Source organism: Mycteria americana, chromosome 1 (assembly GCF_035582795.1).
Source record: "Mycteria americana isolate JAX WOST 10 ecotype Jacksonville Zoo and Gardens chromosome 1, USCA_MyAme_1.0, whole genome shotgun sequence".
NCBI classification, from domain to species: Eukaryota; Metazoa; Chordata; class Aves; order Ciconiiformes; family Ciconiidae; genus Mycteria; species Mycteria americana.
Window position 1 is genome coordinate 58,500,000 of NC_134365.1, and position 20,798 is coordinate 58,520,797.

A 20,798-nucleotide genomic window follows, 5' to 3' on the forward strand; every position below is an offset into this window, starting at 1 on the left:
GTTTGTACAAGGAACTGACAGGCAGTGGAGTCCCTGGTAGTGGCAATAGAAAGGGAAAAGGAAAGAGAACATTTGACATGAATATTATGAAATGGAAGAAAAATCTGGTGTCAATTCACTCCAGCCAGCATAATGAGAACACAAGGCAGAAGCCTCCTACTTCTAGATTTATTTTCAGCCTAGAGAACAACAGACCAGGAGATGGGAGAATGAGAGCCCTAGGCAGATGACTTATTAGAGATGTGTAATTTACTTATTGCACCTGACACAGCATCCAATTTCAAGAGACAAGGAGCAGATAAGGATGATCCTTTGCAGGTGCCTTACCCTTCTGCATTTCAGAACATTGCCAGGGCAGGAGGAGGAAATACGGGTAGTGGACAGGATGCCTCCACGTTGCTGAGCTTGGAGGTTTGCTGCCAGAAGTTGTCCCAGGGTAACTCACAGAATCCCTTTTCCAGGGAGCTGTATCTCTTCCTAAGTCACTACAGGGATCAGACAGATTTTCCTGCTGCTGTGTCCCATTGCTGGAGATGCTGTTCTGGGAAGCTTACAACACACCTAAAGTAGTAATGGCAGAGTTTTGTATTGCGTCAGCAAGGAGCACCAGGGGGTCTGCCTCAGATCCTGCCACTTAGCAGATGTGCCAGCCAGGACCATGTGCTGCTTGCAATGACCAGCCACCTCCATCCCTGGATTGACCTGAGGAACAAGTGTGCTCCAGTAGGAAGGACTGTGCTGCTGCTGCCGGGTCATCAGCAAGTGACAAGTGACCTTTGGGATGAGGAAGACCACTTCTGTAGAGAGTTCTTCTGAGCATCCTTCACATCAGGCTGCCCAAACAGATAACTGAGAAGAAAGCAGCTCAAAAACCTGCACCAACAGGTAGATTTCCAGCAACATTGGCTCAAGGGCATTCAGAGTTGCTTGTGGCCAAACAGGATTCAAACACAGTGTGGGATTGCTCAACGACACAGGTCCTTTCACCCCTGAAATGGTTGAGGGAAGGCAACTAATGAGACTGTGGTGGATTGCAAGGCAGTGAGTACTGGGAAGCTCAGCCTAAACACAGCCTACACTCTCCACTGGAGGAGTACAGCCACCCAATCTCATGAGATGTGTCAGTCTCCAGGCTACCAAGGCTGTGGCAGGCACGTGGTCTCCTAGTTGTACCAGAGTGCTGAATGGGAGCATATTGCCATTCTTCACACCTCCACCCCCAAATTTCGTGAGTGCACAAATAGGGACTGGCACTGCTCCACACCGCTCCTGAGCTCTGCTCAAAGTTCGCTCAATCAGCAACCTCCATGTATGAGGCCAGAGAAGGACACCAAGTCAGGAACACCTCTGTTTTGTGAGGAAAGCACACCTTGCCAGGGCCACAATCAACAGTGTCCTATGGGAAGTCTCTAATCTACAGCCCATGAAGACTCAGTTTCCTCTGGCACCCCTGCTGCAGGGATAAATGACTTAAATCGCACACAGGCAGCTGTAGTACAATAGCGGAGCGAGGAAACAGAAAACAGTATCATCTGAGTTGTTCCAGGTTACTTGACACAGGTCAGGGAAGGAAGCAGTTCCTTCCCCTGGATTTTAACCAGGTACCACTTTCTGTGCAGCTTCTGTGGGAGCCAGGCTAGAGGTTCAGCAAGGGCTGGTGAGCAGAAAGGCTGGCACAGGGCTTTGGGCAAACTGATTTACAGCTTGATGGATAACGGTGTCCATTTAAAGGACAGGTTTCTCTCACCCATAACAAGTGAAGCGAGCATCTCAGTGCTCAGCAATATCCTGTTTACAGAATGGAAACTGCTAGTTGCTGGAGCTGCATATCTAGCAGGCTAAATCACGGGACAGAACAACCTGGATGGTCACAGGCAGCTGCCCTGTGATCTGGGAATGTTTCTGGCATCATGTCTTCCTTGTATCCATGCTGAAGGCTTACAGAGCTGACAGTGCTTTGCTGCGGTGGTATACTGAAGCTACAAAGACCAGTATAACTCCCTAAGTTGGTGGAGTTATTAATGGCTTTTAATTGCTCTCAGCAGATTCAGCTGTTCAGTATCTCCCAGGGATTATATGGAGCACCAGAATAGCTTGTCTGCCAGAAGCACTTCCAATACATTATCCACGCGCAATTCCCAGGCAGGCGGAGTCCAACAACACAGCAGCAGTTCCTGTACGCTCGTGGCCACACAAGTCTCCTGGGCTGCTTGGCAAGTTTGCTGGGGTCAGAGTCTGTAGAGCAAATGAGGCAGCAATAAGGAAAGAAAAAATGGGGATGGCATGGGGATGGCAAAGGGGTACCTGAAAGCTCATGTTATGGGGTGGAGGGGGCAACGCCTTGCGTAAGGAGTGAGGAGAGGGAAGCCGTGCTGCAGAGGAGGGACTTCTACCCACACCGCTGCTGGAGGAAGAGCAAACGCTGGCTGCCTCCCCAGGGCAGGCAGTAACAGGCTGCGGCTCCTCGCCTTCTCCTCCTCCTCCCTGCTCCAGCTGCTGCGGGACAGGGTGGCGCCGGGGTGCCCGCCTTGGCACAGGGGGACTCTCACATCAGGTTGGGCGAGTATCGAGCGAGTTCCTATGATCATGATCCTTTCTTGGCTCTGGAGGCACTTTCCCATGCAAAAAAACCTCCTCTGTCCTGCCAGTCCCAACACCTTCCAGATCCTCCCAGTTCTCTCACCATGTCATGTGGCTGAACATTAACAACTTCCCAGCCAGGATGATCATTAGTTCCTCATATTAAAGGCATCTACTCACCGATTAATATCTTTGGACCCGTTTGTTGTCTTCCTGAAGTGTCAGTCACTTGACCACTTGATAAACTTCTGTGATGAAATGGCTGGCTTGGTAGATGAGGGGAGAGCAGTGGACATTGTCTACCCTGACTTCAGTAAGGCCTTTGACACTGTCTCCCATAAGATCCTTATAGAGAAGCCAATGGAAGTATGGGCTGGATGAGGCAATGGTGAGGTGGACTGAAAACTGGCTGAATGGCCAGGCCCAGAGGGTGGTGGTCAGTGGCATAAAGTCTAGCTGGAGGCCAGTAACTAGTGGTGTAGCCCAGGGGTCAATATTGGGTCTCATCCTGTTTAGCATCTTCATTAATGATCTGGATGATGGGCAGAGTGTACCCTCAGCAAGTTTGCTGATGACACAAAACTGGGAGGAATGGCTGATACACCAGAGGGTCGTGCTGGCATCCAGAGGGACCTTGACAGGCTGGAGAAATGGGCTGGCAAGAACCTCATGAAGTTCAATGAGGAGAAGTGCAAGGTCCGACACCTGGGAAGGAATAACCCCAGGCACCAGTAAACACTGGGGACCACCCAGCTGGAAAGCAGCTTGATAGAAAAGGATCTGGGGTCCTGTTGGACACCAAGTTGAACACGAACCAGCAATGTGCCCTTGCAGCAAAGGACGCTAACAGTATCCTGGGCTGGCTTAGGACAAGTGTTGCCAGCAGGTCGAGGGAGGTGATCCTTCCCCTCCACTCAGCACTGGTGAGGCCACACCTGGAGTGCTGTGTCCAGTTCTGGGCTTCCCAGTACAAGAGAGACAGGGCCATACTGCAGAGAGGGAAGGGACCCCAGGGAAGGGTCACAAAGATGATTAAGGGACTGAAGCATCTCTTCTATGAGGAAAGGCCGAGAGTGCTGGGACTGCTCAGCCTGGAGAAAGAAGGCTCAGGGGGACCTTGTCAATGTGTATAAATACCTGAAGGGAGGGTGCAAAGAAGATGGAGCCAGTATCTTCTCAGTGGTGGCCAGGGACAGGACCAGGGGCAATGGGCACAAACTGAAACACAGGAGGTTCCCTCTGAACATCAGGAAACACTTTTTTACGGTGAGGGTGACTGAGCACTGACCCAGCTGCCCAGAGAGGTTGTGGAGTCTCCATCCCTGGAGACAGTCAAAAGCCATCTGGACATGGTCCTGGGCTGCTGGCACAGGGAGCACTGCTTGAGCAGGGGGGGTGGACCAGATGACCTCCAGAGGTGCCTTCCAACCTCAGCCATTCTGTGATTCTGTGCAAGGGAAGAAAGCAGTATGCTTGAGAAGGAACATAGAAAGCACCTGTTAATACGCTGATCCCAGGAAGACAGGAGCACGATGAGCAACATTTCAAACTAGGGGACATCAGGTTGCCAGAGCCTCAGTGCCCTAGAAGTCAGGCCGGTGAGAGCAGCCCAGCCAGAGGTCACAAAGCAGTAGAGGAAAGCAGCAGGCAGCCGTGGAGGAGCACACACAGACTGCTTCCAGGTTACCTGCCATCAAATCACAAACACTGCACACAGATGGGAGCAGTATAGCTCGCTCCACTCTGGCTCAAGGGATAGTTTCCTATGGAACCAGGCTCACCTACTCATATATCCGACCCTTTTCCACATTACCGCAAGCTCCCAAGAACCCAGAGAGACTTCTTGCAGCTCTCTGCCTCGTCTACCCGTCCGTGCCTAAGGATGGCTGGAGTCAAGATGTAGTTGCCTCTCCCCCAGCCAGGGGCACACAGGCATCCCTAGCCTCTCCCCGGGCCTTGCCCGGAGCAGGCAACGCTCGGCAGCTTGCTCCTACATCATCCAGCCCGTGGTTGCCACAGTAACCACTGACGGATGAAGGATACGGGGTTCCTGGGATAACGGAACGACTGCCACCCGCCTGGGTGTTGTCTATTGCACGGCAGGAAAGGATGATGCAGTTTTCTGAAGGTGACAAAATAAATACCCTTCCCTACACTACACCAAGCCGGGCTTCCCGTCCGCTCCACCCTCGCAAGCGCTGCCGCAGCTCCACTCTCCACAGCCTTGTGCTCCCTGGCAACTGCACTGCTTCCTTGAACACTCAACGCAAGAAGAAAAACTGCCTTAGACAAGAAGAAATCAGCCTACCCAGGCAGGAGCCATCACTTTTTTCAGTTTCAACAGCAGATGTGCTCTGCAGCCCCACCAGACCCACCCCAGAGGGAACCAAGGCCTGACCCCCATGAGGATCATGGACCCCTTAGTGTCAGTGGTGGAACGGATGTCTGAAGGGCTTGGATGGAGAGCTCACGGTCCCTCAGGGACCCTTCCAGTGTAGTTTTCTAATAAGATCTGCTCACCTTCATTATATGTGCAGGAGCTATAGTAGCAGAAGGAGGTCACCCAAAACCAAAGCCTGGCAGACCTGAGGGACCCCTGTAGTGCTGCTCTCCTCCCCATTCAAAGCAAGAGCAGCCCCGTGGCTAGAGGCAGCACTTACCCTTCTGCTTCCATGGCTGGGGAGAGGAAGCATTTACAGGACGCAGGTCACCCCTGCCTGGTGCCCTCAGTTACTTGAAGAACCAAGGCAAGGCCAGGTTAAAGCCTATTCCACTTCTGCTCCAAGTCCACCTCTGCTTCATAGCAAAGCCCTCAGGGAGAGGTGCACCAGATCAAAAGAAGTTACATGGTCATAAGAGATAGGGATCAGCCATTGCCTCTGCTGAGCTCTGTTTTCAGCAGCAGCTGCATGAAAAAGAAAACCTACTCTGCAGGCTCACCGTCTGGGATCCAAAGGATGAACTCCAAAGTCTCTTTGGAGAGGGCCCAAATGCAGGCTGTTATGATCCGATTAGCTACTGGATTCCCTTCTGTTTCCCAGTGTGCCAGCCTGCAAGACCACAGCCTCCAAACTCCCATCTGCTGGCTGGGAGAGCCGGAAAGGACAGAGCGAACAACGCAGGGAGCGCGAGAAGGACTCACTCTCAAAGCACCCTAGAAAGAAGGGGGCAACTCCTGGGGATGCTCTTGCTGTGCACCATCTCCTCTGTACACACACGTAACCAACTCAGCCGATGCAGTTTGCAGCCATACTGAGCATTCCCAGCTGTGGCCCCAAGTCACAACAGCCCTCCGAGTTTCAGCCTCATACAAGAACTGAGCACTCTGAAAAATAAGTCAGGGTCTGGGTATCTCTAACTAGGCAGCTGGAGATAGTAGACACGTTAGGTCTTGATCTTGCCTCTGCTTGACGATACAAGTGTTGGTCAGGCACTCATTAAGGGAGTACCAGTTCTCTGGTTGTCTAATTGGGGATGGGACAGACAAAAGGGAGAGACAGACACATACAAAGGGGACTGATCTGATTAAGATGACAGGCAGTCTTTAGAGAGCTCTTTGGATCTTCTTTTGTTTTGAAGGACCATTTCCTAAATTATTGGGGGGGTGGGGGGGAGACATTCAGCACGTGGAATTATCCTAGGGCCAGTAAATTGCATCTGGTTCTGCCACGTGAGCCGACACAGCACTAACTTACACCGAGGCTGGTTATTCAGCTGAATGGCTGATGTCTCAAGTGGGAGATGTGAAGCTTGGTTACCACCAACAGCTGTTAAAGGGGTTGAAGGATTTGGCTCCCACATAAGGAAGGCAGGCAAAGTACCTTCAAGTGATTTCAAACACTTTTCTTACCCAATCTGTTTTCTCCCTCCGGCCTGAGACCACAGCCAAACTCAGGGAGAGGATGCAGGGCATGACAAGCTACAGTCTGGTGAAGGTCACCTCCAGGGGTACAGTGACACCCACCTCCTCTTCACTCAAAGCTTAGTGTAGTCAAGGAGGGTCACAGCAAAACCTTACCTGGGCAGTTCTCAGCCCTCTGCAAGCTAGATGGAGGTGACAGATTGCACCTCACCCCTACCCCTAGCAGAGCAGGACACCTCTGTGTTGGGGTCCACCTGACTAGCAGTGGGCAGACCTCAGGCACAGCACAAGAAGTCACCGTTCCCCAGCGAGGAATCACCCATGCTGTGAAATGCAAAGGCAGCTGGCAAAGATTGCATCGCTCACTGCTCCAATTCACCTGGCTGGACCCCGCGCCCTACACCATAGCCCCACCAGCCACCTCCACCCTCAACTCCAGTTCTGACACCCCAGTAAGAGACAGCAGCAAACAGCAGCATGCAGACACTGTCTACAAGACACTGTCCACCCCTCTCGTCTACCCAGCAGCACCCCCCTTGAGTGAGGAAAGGCTTTGCCATGTCCTCATCTTCAAAGGCTCAGATACCTAGGCCGTTCTCATCTTGATGGGACCACCGGCAAAAAAAGGAGGCCGTTTCCAGCCTACGCTCACACTTTATTATATACAGAGACACAGTGAGTGTAAGAACATCAACATGGGACATGGACAGTAAGGGAGGCCCAAAGGCACTGCCCCCTGTCCCCTTGGTGCAACCAGTCAGCATAGTTTATACAAATAATACAGTATTTGAACAATAAATAAGTTTGATAAATAAGATCAAGAAATTAAAAAAACGTAGAAAGACAAAGCAGCAAGGAATGATTTTGAGGGCTGTGACACATTCACAGCAGTGACAATACCACCAACACCTCACCTGCACACCAGCAGCTGGAGCACAGACCCCCATCAGCCCTTTTCTCTCACCGTACTATGGCAAAATCCACCGAGAAGGGGGAACCAGGGAGAGTTGTACAGTTCACTACTGTTGTGCTGTCGTGGTCTAGGAGCCCTCTCTCCTTCACAAGCCCCTTCGGAAAGGGTGCTTGAAAACAAGGTACAACCGCAGACCCACTGTGCGCAATCACAGCTTGCCTGTTTGGCACAAACCCCCCCCCTCAAACCAGTCTCTTCCCTTTCTGTAGTCCTTCAGATGGACACTGGCACAGTTATTAACTGAGTCGGGGCAAGGGGTGGTGGGGGAAACATCTCTAAGGAACAGGGGAGAGAAGAGATGAGGCGATGCTCCCTTTCACTCGTGGGAGGCAGCGATGCTCTCATTCATCGCTCCAGAGCTCTGGCACGCTCCTTCCACACGCCCTGGCACTGATGGAGATCGGGTGGGTGACAATGCCAGCCAGTCCCCTGGCAAGGAGGGGGTTACCACAAGGACTGCAGGGATGCAACTCAGAAGTCGAGAGTTACGAGTGAAGGGACAGCAGTAAAAGGCCGCCACTGGTTATCTAGGCGAAAAATAATAACAGCCGGTCCCTAACCCCTGCAGGGGAAGTGGCCACACAGACACACTGATTTGACCCCTCTGTCAGCTCAAGGCCTCCAGCTCTCTCCTAGGCATCTGGCATATGAGGGAGAGAAGGACTCTGTCCATCATGGATAGCTCTCAGCAGAAAGGAGGCAACTTGAACCCTGCCCCCTCCTGCCAACCCCCCCATTTTGCCCCCAGAGAAGGGCGTTGGAATGTGAAGAAACCAGGAATTGAGGGAATAGGGCAGTGAGAGAGAAATGGGAACAGATGGAGATCTGGGATGGGGAACCCAACCCCTCTGCCCTCACATGTACAGACTGCTACTCATCCAGGCCTGGTATCAAGTCTGCAATGCTGTCCACATAGTAATTGGGCACCAGATCCTTGGCAGCCGCGCTGTCGCTGGCCATGTAGGCCTGCGCCTCTTCCAGGCGGGAGACACCTGTCAGGGTGAGGATGGTGGAGAGGCCGCAGTTCTTGCCGAAGAGGATATCTGTCTCCAGACGGTCTCCCACCATGAGGGTGCGGGACGGGTCGACGCCGAAACGCTCCACGATGCAATCAAACATGTAGGTGTTCGGCTTCCCCACCACCAGCGCCTTGCGGCCCGAAGCGGTTTCCACCGCGGCTGTGAGGCTGCCAGTCCCTGGAGGGGGGGGAAGGAGGAGAAAATGAAGTCGCTGTGGGCTAACGGGCTGCGGGCAGCTCAGCGCCCTGGGTCCCGCCAGAGGATGAGCAGGCGGGGTGCTGGCAACGCGGCTTCAGGAGCCGGCAGGGACGCCTGAGGACAGCCCTGCCCATCCTTCTGCGCAGGGAAACACCTCGCCCAGGCTCGGGACGGCGATCTCCAACCGAGGCCAACCCCGCCGCCAGCACCCCCGCCGGCCTCGGCCCCCCGCACCTCCCCGGGGCAGCAGGGGAGGGGGCGCGGGCTCACCGGGGGTGCGCTGGCCGTCGCTGAGCGGGTGCCAGGGGTCGGGGTCGGTGGCCACCAGGAGGCACTGCGGGTCGCGCAGGTAGCCGCAGGCCTGCGCCAGCTTGGCGAAGGTGAACTGGTCGTCGTAGCCCACCAGGACCGCCCGCACCGGCTCGGCGGCGCCGGGCGCCGGCTCGCCCTCGCCCGCCAGGCGCAGGCCGGCGTCGCGCACCTCGCCGCGCAGCCCCTCGCCGCCCAGCACGAAGACGCGGCCGCCCCCGTTCCCCCCGCCGCCGCCGAGGAGGCGCTGGCGGAGGAAGAGCGCGGAGCAGAGCGCGGAGCTGAAGACGTGCTCGGCGCGGACGCCGCGGAAGCCGAGGCGGCTGAAGCGCCGCTCCAGCTCGGCCACGGAGCGGCGGCTGTTGTTGCTGACGAAGAGGGCGGCCTTGCCGCTGCGCCGCAGCCGCTCCAGCAGCTCGGGGGCGCCGGGGACGGCGCGCTCGCCCGCCCACAGGACGCCGTCGCAGTCGAAGAGCAGCCCCTGCGCCGAGCCCAGCACCTCCCGCAGCCCCGCGCCGCTCAGCCGCCGGCAGCTCGCCATGCCGCCGCCGCTGCAGCCCTCCCGCCCGCCGGCCGGCCGCCGCGTCCCGCCCCGCCCCGCCCCGCCCCGCCGCGCCGCCAATCACCGCCCCCCGCCCGCCGGCCGCCACCAATGGGAGGCGGGGAGCGTGGCGAGCAGCAGCCGCGGTGCCCTGTCGCCCTCGAGGAGAAGGGGCGGGGCCGAGCGCCGGGAGGCCGGCTCCCGAAGTGACAGCCGCGCCGCCCTGTTGGCTGCTGAGGAAGGCGGCGAGGAGGCGGGACAGAGCCTGAGAGCGCTTGCCGATTGGCTAAAGCCACCCTCCCCAGCCACCGCCTCTCCCGGCGGAACGCGCGGCGGGAGGGCGCCCCCTGCTGCCCGGCGGGGCCTGGGGGCAGCGGCGCCGCCATTAGCCCTCGGCCCCGTCTCTCCGCCGGTCGGGGGAGCTGGCAGCGCTCCCGCCCTCGGTGCCTCTCCGCGTTGCCGTCTCCGGGGAACTCCCCTCCCCTCCAGCACCTCGGGCTGCCAAGTGCACCCTGCTCATATCTGCCTGCGACTGCGACACCAGCTCTTTAAATAATTTAGTTGCAAAATACATATATATATATTTATATATATCTGCCTGTGTGTTCCTGGGGCAACGCGTTTTAAGGCAAAATGGGGCAGAAGGGGCTGGGATTGCGGCTGTGTGCCCGCAAATGGCCCCACGGGGCCAGCCTGCCCATGCCGGTCCAAAAATGGCAGGCGGTGCCTCCCCGCCTCACCCCCCCCGGGTGCGGTTGGACCCCACGGGGTCCCGAGGGGGTGGCCCACCTGGGATGGGGGGATGCTGGGCCGGCAGCTGGGTCCCTTAGGGGTGGCAGGGCCTGAAGCCCAGCCCGGCTCCCCGGCAGGGACATGGCGGTGCGGGGAGGAAGGCTCTGTGGAGACGGGAGAGCAAGGGGAGACGGGTGGAGGGTCCCGGCTGGCGTGAGCCAAGGGAGCAAGATGGAGGAGCTGGAGGGGTGTGCTGTGCCTCACGCCACCCCGACGTTTCCACAGTGCCTGCTGGGTCCCAGCGGGACACTGGACCCCATCTCCCCGGCCCTGCCGTGCCCCCGCGCCCCCTTGCCCTGCTCAGTTCTCCGTGGGCTGTCCTGCCGGCGGCGATGTGGCCAGGGGGCTCCTTCCTCCTGCAGGCAGCGGCTGCCCCTCGTCCGTGGCTCCCGGGGCACAGTCCACGGCAGCCGCTGCCTCGGCCTCGCCGGTGGGAGGCCTGGGGGATGGCGGGGCGTCTCGGCTGTGGCGGCGTGCTGGCTGGGGGGGGAGCGGTGGTGGGACAGAGGGGGCTCGGCTGGGCGCCCCGACCATCCGTCGCGGCCGGGCCTTGGGGCTGGCTGCGTGCTCAGGGGCTGCGGGGGTGGGAGCCGTGCTCCGGGGCTGGGCCACGGGTGGCGGCGGCGGCATCATGGGTCGGGCCGGAGCCGGGCGCTTGCCTGGAAAGAAAGCTGGGGTGGGCTGGGGTCCCCGCTGCCGGGGTCTCTCCCCGGGGCAAAGGGGTCTGCAGTGCCGGCCGTGGGTCAGGCAGAGGGCTGCAGGCATATTGACGGACAAGCTGCCCCTTGCCCAGCTCCCATACTAGAGACCCAAGCGCACGACACCTTTTGGGGGCTTTTCCCACCCTCCTCCCTTCGCAAGGGGCCGTGAGCTTTGACACCTCTTTACGGGGGGTGTTCACCCCCACACTGGAGGACCAGCCACATCCACCCCTGCAGTCCCATCTCGGCTGGGGATGGAGCGTGCAATGAGGGGCCAGATCCTGGCTGTGCTGCCCCAGCCAGAGGCCCTTCCTCTCATTTGGTAGCAGGGACGTCCCCAGCACCCTTTCTCATGGGGAACAGCGGGTTGAAGGCAAACCAGAGGAAGTGGTGTTGGGGGTGTCATCTCCCAAGCACCATGCCGTCTGGGGCACCCTAACCTTTGCGGGTGGTGTCCTCGGTTGTCTGCGGAGCCGGTGGCCCTGCGGCTTCGGGAGATGGTCTGGTCACCGCTGGGGCTTCGGGGTCCCTCGAGGTCCTGTGCACAGAATGGGGCAAGTCAGGCTTTGGCTGAGCATAGCAGTCCTGGCCACGAGGCACCTCGCATCCATCTGGCAAGGATACGGCCCAGGGTGTGGGGTGGGATGAGGGGAGGACATGGGGAGAGCTGGGACAGCCGGAGTCCCCAGCTCCCGCTGGACTTACGCCTCTCCATCCGGGAGAGCGGGGGTGCCGGCCGGAGGGGGCTCAGGGGACGGCTCTTCCACTGTGGCAGCCTCGCCAAGTCCGCTGTTTGTGGGCAGCGTGAACATGCCCGAGACATTGAAATCTACCTCTGGGAGGAGAGCAAGGAGGAGACCCCGCGAGGAAGCGCTTGCTGTGCAGAGCTTCTCCCGGTGACCCCACGGTGGGGAACTGGAGCAGATCCCCGCTTCCCTCCTCCTGGGGATGGAGAAATGTCCCTTTCCTTTCCTCCCCCCCTCAGTCTCTGCTGCAGCCCCCCGAGCAAGGCCCTGGCCCTACCTCCAGGGAAGATGGTGTCCGCGTTCTGGATGAGGGCTTCCACCACGCCCACCACCTGGATGGAGGAGACCGAGGCCAAGTCCAGTTGCACAGGGTCTCTGAGAGACAGGGGTGGGGGAGGCATCAGAAGTGTTTTGGGGGCATTAACCCTTTTGGTGTTCATTCCTGAGGGGGCAGAGCCCAAAGGGGAGACAGCCCAGCCGAGGGGGGTGGTAGGGTGGGAAGTGTTGTTCCCTGTCCTGGAAACCCTAGTTTGGTGTTGGCGGCCAACGGTGTTGGAGGCCATCCACGTCACAAGTGCTCCAGGTCTCAGCATCTTCCTCTGCTACTTTGCAGAGTGGCTAAGCAGACACATGCTTGGCAAGGGGACGTGCTGCTCGGAGCACGTGGACAAGGGACGGGACTTAAGGATGGAAGAGGCGTGGGTGCTTTAGACCAGCCTGAAGGCTGCAGGATGAGCCTTTCCCATGGTGTTAGTGCTCAGGGCACCCTGAGCTGCTTCCCACCCCTCCGAGCCAGGCCTTACCCTGTGCTCTGCTGGGTCCACAGCAGGTTGGGGCCCAGCACGATGGCGATGTTGCTGGGGGTCATTTTATTCAACTCCTGGTGTTCAGCCAGCTTGGCTAAAAATTTGATCAGATACCTGTGGGGTAAAAGGAGGGTTGGGGGGCATAAGTACGGATTCGGGGAGGGAATGGCTGCCCCCAGTGCTTGCTTGGGGCTGAAGAAGCCCCGTCCCTGCAAAACACCTCAGATTGTTGTAGCTCTCCCGGGGCAGGCGGCTGCAGGTGTCTTGCAGGCTCTGTACGCGGCTGTCCATGTCCTTTAAACTGCAGGAGAGAAGAGGGAGGAGCGGAGAGCTCAGCCTGCTCGCTGCGGCAGAGGAACATGGCGTGCAAGGGAGGAAGGCCAGTGTCGGCCGCCCCATGCAGGGATGGAGATGCCCTGCTGCTGCCTTTACTGGGCAGCTGAGCCAGGGATTGACAAAATTGCACCCCAAAGGCTCAAAGGGATTTAATACGGTATGAATATAGCTTGTGGGTGGGCCTGGGGGTGGGCACTGCCTTGCCACAAGCAACAACCCTATTTCACCATGACTACCGGGGTCAATGGCACTGAGCTGATCCCATTAGAAAGGTGCTCTCCCCCTTCCCACAGCAGAAAGCCCACGGCTTTTTGCTGTGCCTCGTCCGCCACCCCTTTCCATCCCGAAAACAAGAGGCCAAACTGGGCTGGTGGGCCGGCGAGATGGGGCTCACGCCATTGAGGCCAATCTATGCTGGTCTTCATAGGCTAAGCTCTTCTTGCAATCAAAAAGGCTGCAGCCTTCCCCCTCGCCCTGACGTGTTTTTTATTGCTATTCTCCAAGATTTTGGGCCATCTGGATTTCTGCCGAGCATGAGACAGACCAGGCACTGCGTTCTTATCTCCCCACATGGGGAACGAGGCTGAGCAGCCTTGCTCCAAGTGCCGGGAGGGTCGGAGGGAGGGTGGCAGGGGGGCTTTTTGAATCCCACCAGGCTTTTCCGCCCCAATGCCTGGACCCACCTGGCCACCTTGACCCATTCGTTGTAGAGCTCGAAGGTCATCAAAGGCTGGGGCAGCTCCCGCAGGTAGGATTTCAGCGCACCTGGGAGGGGAGGGGGAGTGGCAGGGGCGATGGCGGTTGGGGGACGGCAGGGACTGCCCGATTGCGTCCCCCCATCCTGCCTCGCTGGCACCCACCAGCCACGGCGTGGGGGTCCGAGTAAAACTCCTCCAAGGCGTTGGAGCCACTGGCCAAGCTGCTCTTCAGCTTCCTCAGCACTGAGGCGCCCGCTGCCAGCCGGAAGAGTCCCTGGGGACGGGGCAAAGAGAGAAGGGTTGCGGGGGGCTGCATTTTGGGGGGAAGGGTGGCAGGGTGGTCAGGAGTGCTGCCTACCTCCTCCCTCATGCCGGAGGCCAGCAGCATCATGACACAGGCTTCGATGGGCAGCGCGATTTCCCGGCCCAAGCTCTTGAGGTGCGTCTCTAGGGGCACGCCGTAGTACCCTGCCACCGGGGTGTCTGCAGTGAAGGAGGGCTCTGGAAGAGGGAGGTGAATGTTGGGAGGGACGGCAGCTGCTGGGGCCATCCAGCATCTAGCCATGCCGGCTTCTCTCTCTGAGCCAGGGCAGGCTGGGTGGAAGCAGAGGCAGGGCAGGCAGCATCCCCAGCCCGCCTCAGGCTGTGGTCCCCATCCCACCAGCCTGATGTGGGAGGCAGCAGCAGGCGCAGGGAGGGAAAACCTGCCTTTGCCAGCCTCACCAGCCATGCTTGCATCCCCCGGGCTCGGCTGCGGCTCTCCCTGGGCTGTGTGGAGAGCCGGTAGGTACCTGTCTGCCTGTGACTTTCCTTCAGCTCTGCCAGAGCCGAGTCCAGCGATCCCAGGGACTGCCGGTGGTACTGGGCTTGGATTTCCAGCAGCTGCCAGACAGGGAACATGCAAACAGCGTTCAGTTCAGCACCAGCCCCTCTTGGAGAGACCCCCATCCCCAGGACATTGCACCCACATGGAGACAGGGGAAAGGAGGAGCTGCAAGGGGAACCCCCCACGGGTTCGTGGGACTGTAGCTATAGTAAGGGGTAGAGGGCAAACTGGAGATGGGGGGGGTCATTGGGACAAGCTGCTCTGCAGTTGGTATTAGTGGTGACGTGCATCTGCAGTGTATGGAGCAAGGCCAGCTTTGGGCATCTGCTGGTGCCTGGGGCTGTCCCCTGCCCTGGTCAGAGGGCTTGGTGTGGATGGGGACAAGGCTGGGCTCACACATACCCCAGGAGATGTTCACATGCGGAGAAGGAGTGTGAGAGAGGACTTACTCTGATGAAGTAGCTGGCATAGCTGTCCTCTTTGGTAGAGAAGTGGTAGAGGTCAGCCATGTACTCGTCCTGGGAAGGGAAACACAAAGAGCAACCTTCCACCTCCTCCCTGGCACCCAAGGAAGAGGGAATGTCTTCACAAAGCCCCCCGTCTGGGCCGTGAGTTGCCCAGACAGGGTCTCCAAGGTGTGGTGGGGAGGCAGGCTGGGACACATGGGGATTCCTCCTTGCCCCCATCCCTTGCATTTGGGTAGCGTCAGCGACCTGCCCTATGACTAGGGTCCTGGCACAAGAGGCTCAGGGACAAGAGGTCCCTGCACCTCCAGCTCCAGCGTGCTTGTGGGATCTGCTAGACCAGGCGCCGGGCTTTTCAGAGAAACAGGGCAGAAGTGGAGAAAGCTGATGTGAAAGTCCCTTGCCACCCAGCACAGATCCCAGCTCGGCTGGCTCACAGCCCAAGGGGACCCCATAAGCTCCCTGCTCTAGCCCTTGGAGCCTCCTCTCTGCAGCAGCTTGCGTTTCAAATCCTTTACTCTTCTTCTTCCCTGGGCTTGGGGCATCTCCCTATTTCTGCTCCTCGAGGGACTGGTTTGCTTGCAGAGGGCAGGAAATGCTGGCTGGCTGCATCTGTCTTGGCGTGGGGTCACCTTGGATGGAGCCGCAGGTCTCCAGCCCTGGAGCTGCCACGCAGGGGGGAGCGAGTGATGTTCTCACCTTGCACTGCTCCACCTTCCTCTTCACTTCCTCCTCCTCTTCCTTCAAGACCTCCAGCTTATTGGCGGCAGAAGATGCCCCGGGGCCAGTGCCAGCACCAGAGCTGTTACTGGAGCTCTTGGCAGCTTGGTTCAGCCTTTGGGGTGGGAGAGAAGAGGCACACCCACAGCCTCAGCGCCAGGGACACCACGGGGTGGGATGGGTGTGCAGAAGGGGTATGGGGAAGACGAGGGGGACAGCAAGTCACAGTACTGCCCTGCGGTGGCTTTCCTAGGCCAGTGCCTCTCGCTTCCCTCCCCCAGAGGAAGACGCTGTCACACCAAGGGGTGCGACCTGGTCAAGACAGGGAGCACTCAGCACGGTGCATGAAACACCCAGGGTCTGTAGGACCCTTCCCAAGCCCTGCTCCTGAGATGTTCCCTCCTCCCCTCCCTCCAGCCAAAGGGAGGGCAGTGTGGAAATGAGCCAGCAGCGACCCACGGCTGCCCCGCTCTCCCAGAGAAACCTGGCACGGCACGGGCTACCCCGCAAGAGTCGGAGCAGGGCAATCTCAGCAGCACCGAGCAGTGCCAGGGCACTTTGCTGCCTTTGGCAATGGCACTGCCCTTCTGTCCTGTGCCACAGAGCCAGCGGCTCAGCCCAGAGTGGGATGCACCTGCAGAGAGGGGCTGGCTGGGTGCTCCCGAAGAGCTGTTGCCTCTTTGACTTCACCTTCAGCCCTGGGAAATTTGCTCCCCAGGGCAGTCATCTTCCTCTCTCTCCCAACCTGGCTGGGGGCTGTGCCCCATGTGCCCTGGCCCCCCCCAGCCGTGGTGTGCCCCGTACCGGCTCTTGATGGTATTCCAGTCAGAGATCAACTTCTGGAGGGTCTTCTTGCGCTTCAGGATGATGGGAAGCTCCTCCTGTGGGAGAGAGGGGCCAGAGGGAGTTGCAGAGGCTTGGGGATGCAGGAAGGGGAGGTGGGATGGGAGAGTGGAGCTGGGAGGGTGGCCAGGGCTACCTCGCTGAGCTTGTTCAGTGGCTGCAGGACGTCGTGCTCCAGGGCGATCTCGAACTCGGCCAGGATTTTGGCCAGTGAGCTCTGTATGCAGCACCCCATCTCCAGGGCTTTCCTGTGTGGAGGACAGAGATGAAATGACTGCGGGCTGGAGCCATGGCACCCTCTGACCCAACACCCCCCACCATACCCACACCCATGTGGGACCCTGAGCCAGCCCCTGGTCCCCTCTGCAACTGGAGGCTGAAGGTGCTGGCTGTTCCTTCTCCCCCTGCAACACCGTTTGCTCTGAGGACAGGGCTTGACAGCTCAGCTTGGCTGTGGGAGCCCCTGAGCCAAGACAGGGTCTGGCATCTTTCGGGGTCGCCCCCAGCCCTTTCTCCCACTGGCACTTACCCGAGGCTGGACTCTGTGTCCAGTTCCTTGAAGCTCTCAGCCATCGTTGTGGACAGAGCCATCAAGGGCAGCTTCTTCTGCACAGAGCCAAGGATTCGGGAAAGGGATGGTGAGCTGGTGTGTGGCAGCTCCCTCCCCGTGAAGCATGCCACATGGCATGGGAGCAAGTGGCCAAACCCTGCGCCGGGTCCCCACATCCTCCCCTGGCCCATCCAGCCCCGTTGGCCCTGGGGCCTGAGGAGGGGCCCTTTGGATGTCCTTTCAGCCAAAGCCAGGATCCACTTAGCTAAACAAGGCACCGAAGCTCCATAGTTGGTTAGAAAACCTCCAGTCTTCTCTAAAATAGTCCCCTGTGGGGGACCGTGACACTGATGGAGGCTGTCACCAAGCCCAGCCCTGCCACGGCTTCAAACACATAGAGCAGTTTAATCACCGAGAATAATTAAGCCAAGCTGGGGCTTGTCAGGCTGCCAAGAAGAAAGGAGCCCACAAAATCAAGGAAAGTGCAGGAGGATCCACTGTTTGCTTCCCAGACAAGGGCTGGTGAGCACCAGCCGGGAAGAGGGTGGCAGGTTCAAACCAAGGAGGAGGTAGTGGTGGCACCACTGCGCCCAGCCGTGCTGTGGTGCTCCTCACTGCAGGGCACCGTGGGTGCCAGAGGTTCACAGCGGTTCAGGAAGGGACACGGACAATAGGGCTTTGGAGAATTATTCATTGTAAAAATGCTGTCTCTGTCCTAGGAGGCCTCAAGTTAGTGATGGTTGAGAGGGTTGTCCGGCTCTGCTCTACCCAGGCACCTGCTGGTGGCCACTGCTGAAGATGGGACCTGGGCTGGGCTTTGGGCCACCCTTCAGCAAAGCCTGCAAAGCAGGGGCCTGGCGTCTCCTTTGCTGGCGGGGGACAGAGCCAGGGCAAACACAGGCTGGGGAGGGAGGACTCCACTCACCACTCGCTTGTCCATCTCGGAGCCGCATTGCCCCTGCAGGCAGGCTTGGAGCCTCTTGGACACACTGTGAGCTGCTCGCTTGGCCGGCTCGATCCTCTGCTCGATCTGGGGATGGAAAGGTGGAACTGGGGAAGCCCTTTCACCAACCGTGGGCACCTCGAGGCCATCTCCCCACCACCCAGCTCTGGGCATGGGCGAGCCCGCCCAGCATCCCGCCGCAACTCAGAGCATTCCCGGTCCAGGGAAAAGGGAGCACAGCTCTGGGTCAGGATCCATCCCTCTGCGAGCAGCTGGGGAAGCCCTTTCCTGTGGCAGGAGCCTGCTGTTCCCTTAACACCATGGTCCTGGAGTTGCCCTCCAGCATGTGGGCAGATCCCAGCCCCATGACTTGGAGGTGCTGGCAGGGCAAATCACAGGCAGGAACGGGGCAGGCTCCCACGCCCAGGCACAAGCAGGCACATGCCTGCCGGCCCAGCCCGTGCCTCACCTGCAGCAAATCTTCTGGCAGGAGCTCAGTTGCTTCTTGGGCCCTGCGGAAGAAGGAGAAAGAGCCATCAGCAGATGGGGGTGACCTCCACCCAGCCTCCTTGGGAAGGCAGGTCCTTACGCATCCCACCCGCCTCTCTTTGGGCTGCAGGGAGCAGGAGAAGCTGGCTATGGCCTGGACCATCGTACACAAGGCTATGGGCAGAATGAGCCCGGGGGGATGAGAACAGCAGGAGCAGGGCAAGGCAGCCAACCTTGCTGGCTGATGGACACCCCATCAAACAGGGCTTCCAGTTCAGAGCACCACAGGCAAAATGTTCAGGTGTGGCCTGTTTTTTGGAGACAAGGTGCCTAGTGGGCCATGGCAGGGGTGGGATGTTTGCTGGTGAAACCTTCTACCCCTGACCGCCCGCCTCTCCCCTGAAGGCAAACCCAGGGCAGTGGTGTTGGAGCCTCGCACGTGTCTTTGCAGGCCAGGGTAGCCAGAAGGCGTGGGGCCACCAGTGCCGGAGCAAGGATATCTTTGTGGTCAAGCTGAGGACTGAGACCAACGCCAGCCCCTCCAGAAATACTACATGAAACTAGCTTTCTGCTCGGTTTTGCAGCAGGTATTAGGACCAAATCCGGCAAAGGAAACTTCTAGTTTGCAGCAAATTCTGCTCAAAACCAAATACAAAACCCACCAGCCGCCATCACTACCGAACCTCCCTGATGCTTCCAATAGAGGAAACCTCGCTTCACAGCCCACTGCCATTGCTACACCCCGGGAACTCCGTTTGCTTTCCCTCTGCTGCTGCTGCTGCTTTTTCCCCAGTTCGTGTTTCTCTCTTTTCACCGCCTGCCAGAGCTGACGCAGGACGAGGCCATGGAGCCGCAGGAAACGGGGGCGGCTTGGTTGAAGGCAAGCAAAATCACGTGAGATTGCAGTCTGCGGAGGAGAGGCTCTGCAGTGGGTGAAGAGCTTGCTCTTGGACTGCATGAGCTCCTTGAGACCTCCTGCCTGCCCAGCATTAAATGAAAGGGAGGCGTATCCAGCATGGAGATGAGACATCTTGAGGGAGGAGGGATGGGAAGGGGGACCATGCTCCCCTCTGGGGAACGCAAGAAGAGCAAGAGGCCACCAGGATGTAGGAGCTGCTTCCTTGTGGCCGGCCTGCTGGGCTAGCTGAAGGACCTCAGTGGTCCAGGGGACACGGTTGGTCCCGCTCTGCCTCCCAGCGCTGGGGAACCTGCGGAGGTGGCTGTAGGAAAGAGGGAGTGAGGGGGCTGGGAAGGGAGGGCCCAGCCCTGTAATTTCAGTTCTGGGTTTTGCAAGGGGAGAGCTTTGGAAAGCCGAAGAGAAAAATAAGGAAGCGGCGGAAGTAGGATGGGGCTGGAGGGATTTGTGTGAAGCTGTAAGTCCTCCATGGGTCCTCTCCCCAAAGGGTGTCCTGGGGTGCCCGTACTGCCGGGCCGGCTAGAGCTATGCAGGGCATCTGGCTCTTGTGGGGCACCCTGGGCTCAGCAGGGAGGGCAGGTCCCAGCTCCTAACACCCTCCTGGTCACCGCACAGCCAAGGGCATGTGGCTGGAAGGTCCCTCCCCATTGTCCTCGCATCCTGGGGAAGCCAAGCTTGGGAATAGCCCGTTTCCAGGTGGACGCAGCATCTGTGGGCCCTGGGAGAGGTAGCCAGGCTTGGGGATCACGTCCCTGCTGAGCAGCACCAGTGCAGCCTTCCCGCTGCCCCACGGGCACCGGGGAGCCGGGAGCCACAGCCCATTGGCTTGCACTGAAGATGCTCTAAAGCCAGGGTCGTTCCCCTTTTCCCTGGCCACCAGCCCTGGGAGGTCAGTCCAGCCCCGGTGCAAGCCCTCCGGGACCCGCCTCCCATTCCCTCCCAGCCCTCTGGCACAGGTAGCAGAGAAGTCCTTACCGGCCGGTGATGTTGGGATGGGACAGCTGCTGCCGCATCCGATTAAACTGCCTCTTCATCATCTTGAGAGCCGGGAGGAGACCACGAGAGCCGCTCCACTCGGCTGTACCCACTTAGCACCCCTCGGCGACGCTTGGCATTGGATGCTGGTGGCCCCTCGGCTCCCTGGAGCCGCTCTGCCCCTTGCTTTTCCCTGAGGCCCTCTCCCTCCTTACTCCCCTCTTTCCTCCTTCCCTCGTTCCCCCTTTTTCTCTTTCCCTGGCTGGACCCCTCCCTCGTCCCTCCCCGGGGATGCCCTGCCTGCTTTCTCTTCCCCTCCTTTGGGCTCCCTTCTCTCGCTCCCTCTCTTTTTCTGAGCTTCCTTCCTCCTCCAGCCGCCCCTCTGCCGCAGATCAGGTAAGAGCAGTTCAGGGCTCCTGCTCCGCTCTGTGTTCCTGTCACCACCCCACAAGTATAAATAACTTCAGCCCAGCCTTAAAGGGGAAATATTATTACAGCAAGCACGTAACAA

General features: G+C 58.9%; 2 protein-coding genes across 2 annotated transcripts; both read right to left on the bottom strand.

Moving 5' to 3' along the window:
* Positions 1–7,064: 7,064 nt before the first annotated feature.
* On the bottom strand, positions 7,065–9,507 carry PDXP (pyridoxal phosphatase). The gene is made up of 2 exons (XM_075501079.1): positions 8,903–9,507; positions 7,065–8,611 (listed from the first exon to the last, which is right to left on the bottom strand). The coding sequence occupies exons 1-2, from the start codon at positions 9,480–9,482 to the stop codon at positions 8,286–8,288; spliced, it is 906 nt and encodes a 301-aa protein (XP_075357194.1). The 5' UTR covers positions 9,483–9,507; the 3' UTR covers positions 7,065–8,285.
* A 1,067-nt stretch (positions 9,508–10,574) lies between these two features.
* SH3BP1 (SH3 domain binding protein 1) lies at positions 10,575–20,400 on the bottom strand. Its single transcript, XM_075491681.1, has 18 exons — positions 20,288–20,400; positions 18,377–18,419; positions 17,890–17,994; positions 16,944–17,020; positions 16,551–16,662; positions 16,376–16,452; positions 15,551–15,686; positions 14,837–14,905; positions 14,353–14,443; positions 13,920–14,062; positions 13,724–13,835; positions 13,547–13,628; positions 12,748–12,828; positions 12,525–12,641; positions 11,999–12,096; positions 11,681–11,810; positions 11,416–11,513; positions 10,575–10,933 (listed from the first exon to the last, which is right to left on the bottom strand). Exons 1-18 carry the CDS (start codon positions 20,347–20,349, stop codon positions 10,575–10,577), a joined length of 1,992 nt encoding a protein of 663 aa, XP_075347796.1. The 5' UTR covers positions 20,350–20,400.
* Positions 20,401–20,798: the final 398 nt, after the last annotated feature.

Bases quoted from the DNA above. Each gene is read 5' to 3' on its own strand.
- SH3BP1 (XM_075491681.1), bottom strand. From the start codon at position 20,349: ATGATGAAGAGGCAGTTTAATCGGATGCGGCAGCAGCTGTCCCATCCC. The intron at 17,021-17,889 runs GTGAGTGGAGTC...GGCTCTGTGCAG, and splicing joins CCGAGATGGACAAGCGAGTG to AAGAAGCTGCCCTTGATGGC. The intron at 15,687-16,375 runs GTACGGGGCACA...CCCACCCCAAAG, and splicing joins TGGAATACCATCAAGAGCCG to GCTGAACCAAGCTGCCAAGA.
- PDXP (XM_075501079.1), bottom strand. From the start codon at position 9,482: ATGGCGAGCTGCCGGCGGCTGAGCGGCGCGGGGCTGCGGGAGGTGCTG. The intron at 8,612-8,902 runs GTGAGCCCGCGC...CCCCCCCTCCAG, and splicing joins CGACGGCCAGCGCACCCCCG to GGACTGGCAGCCTCACAGCC.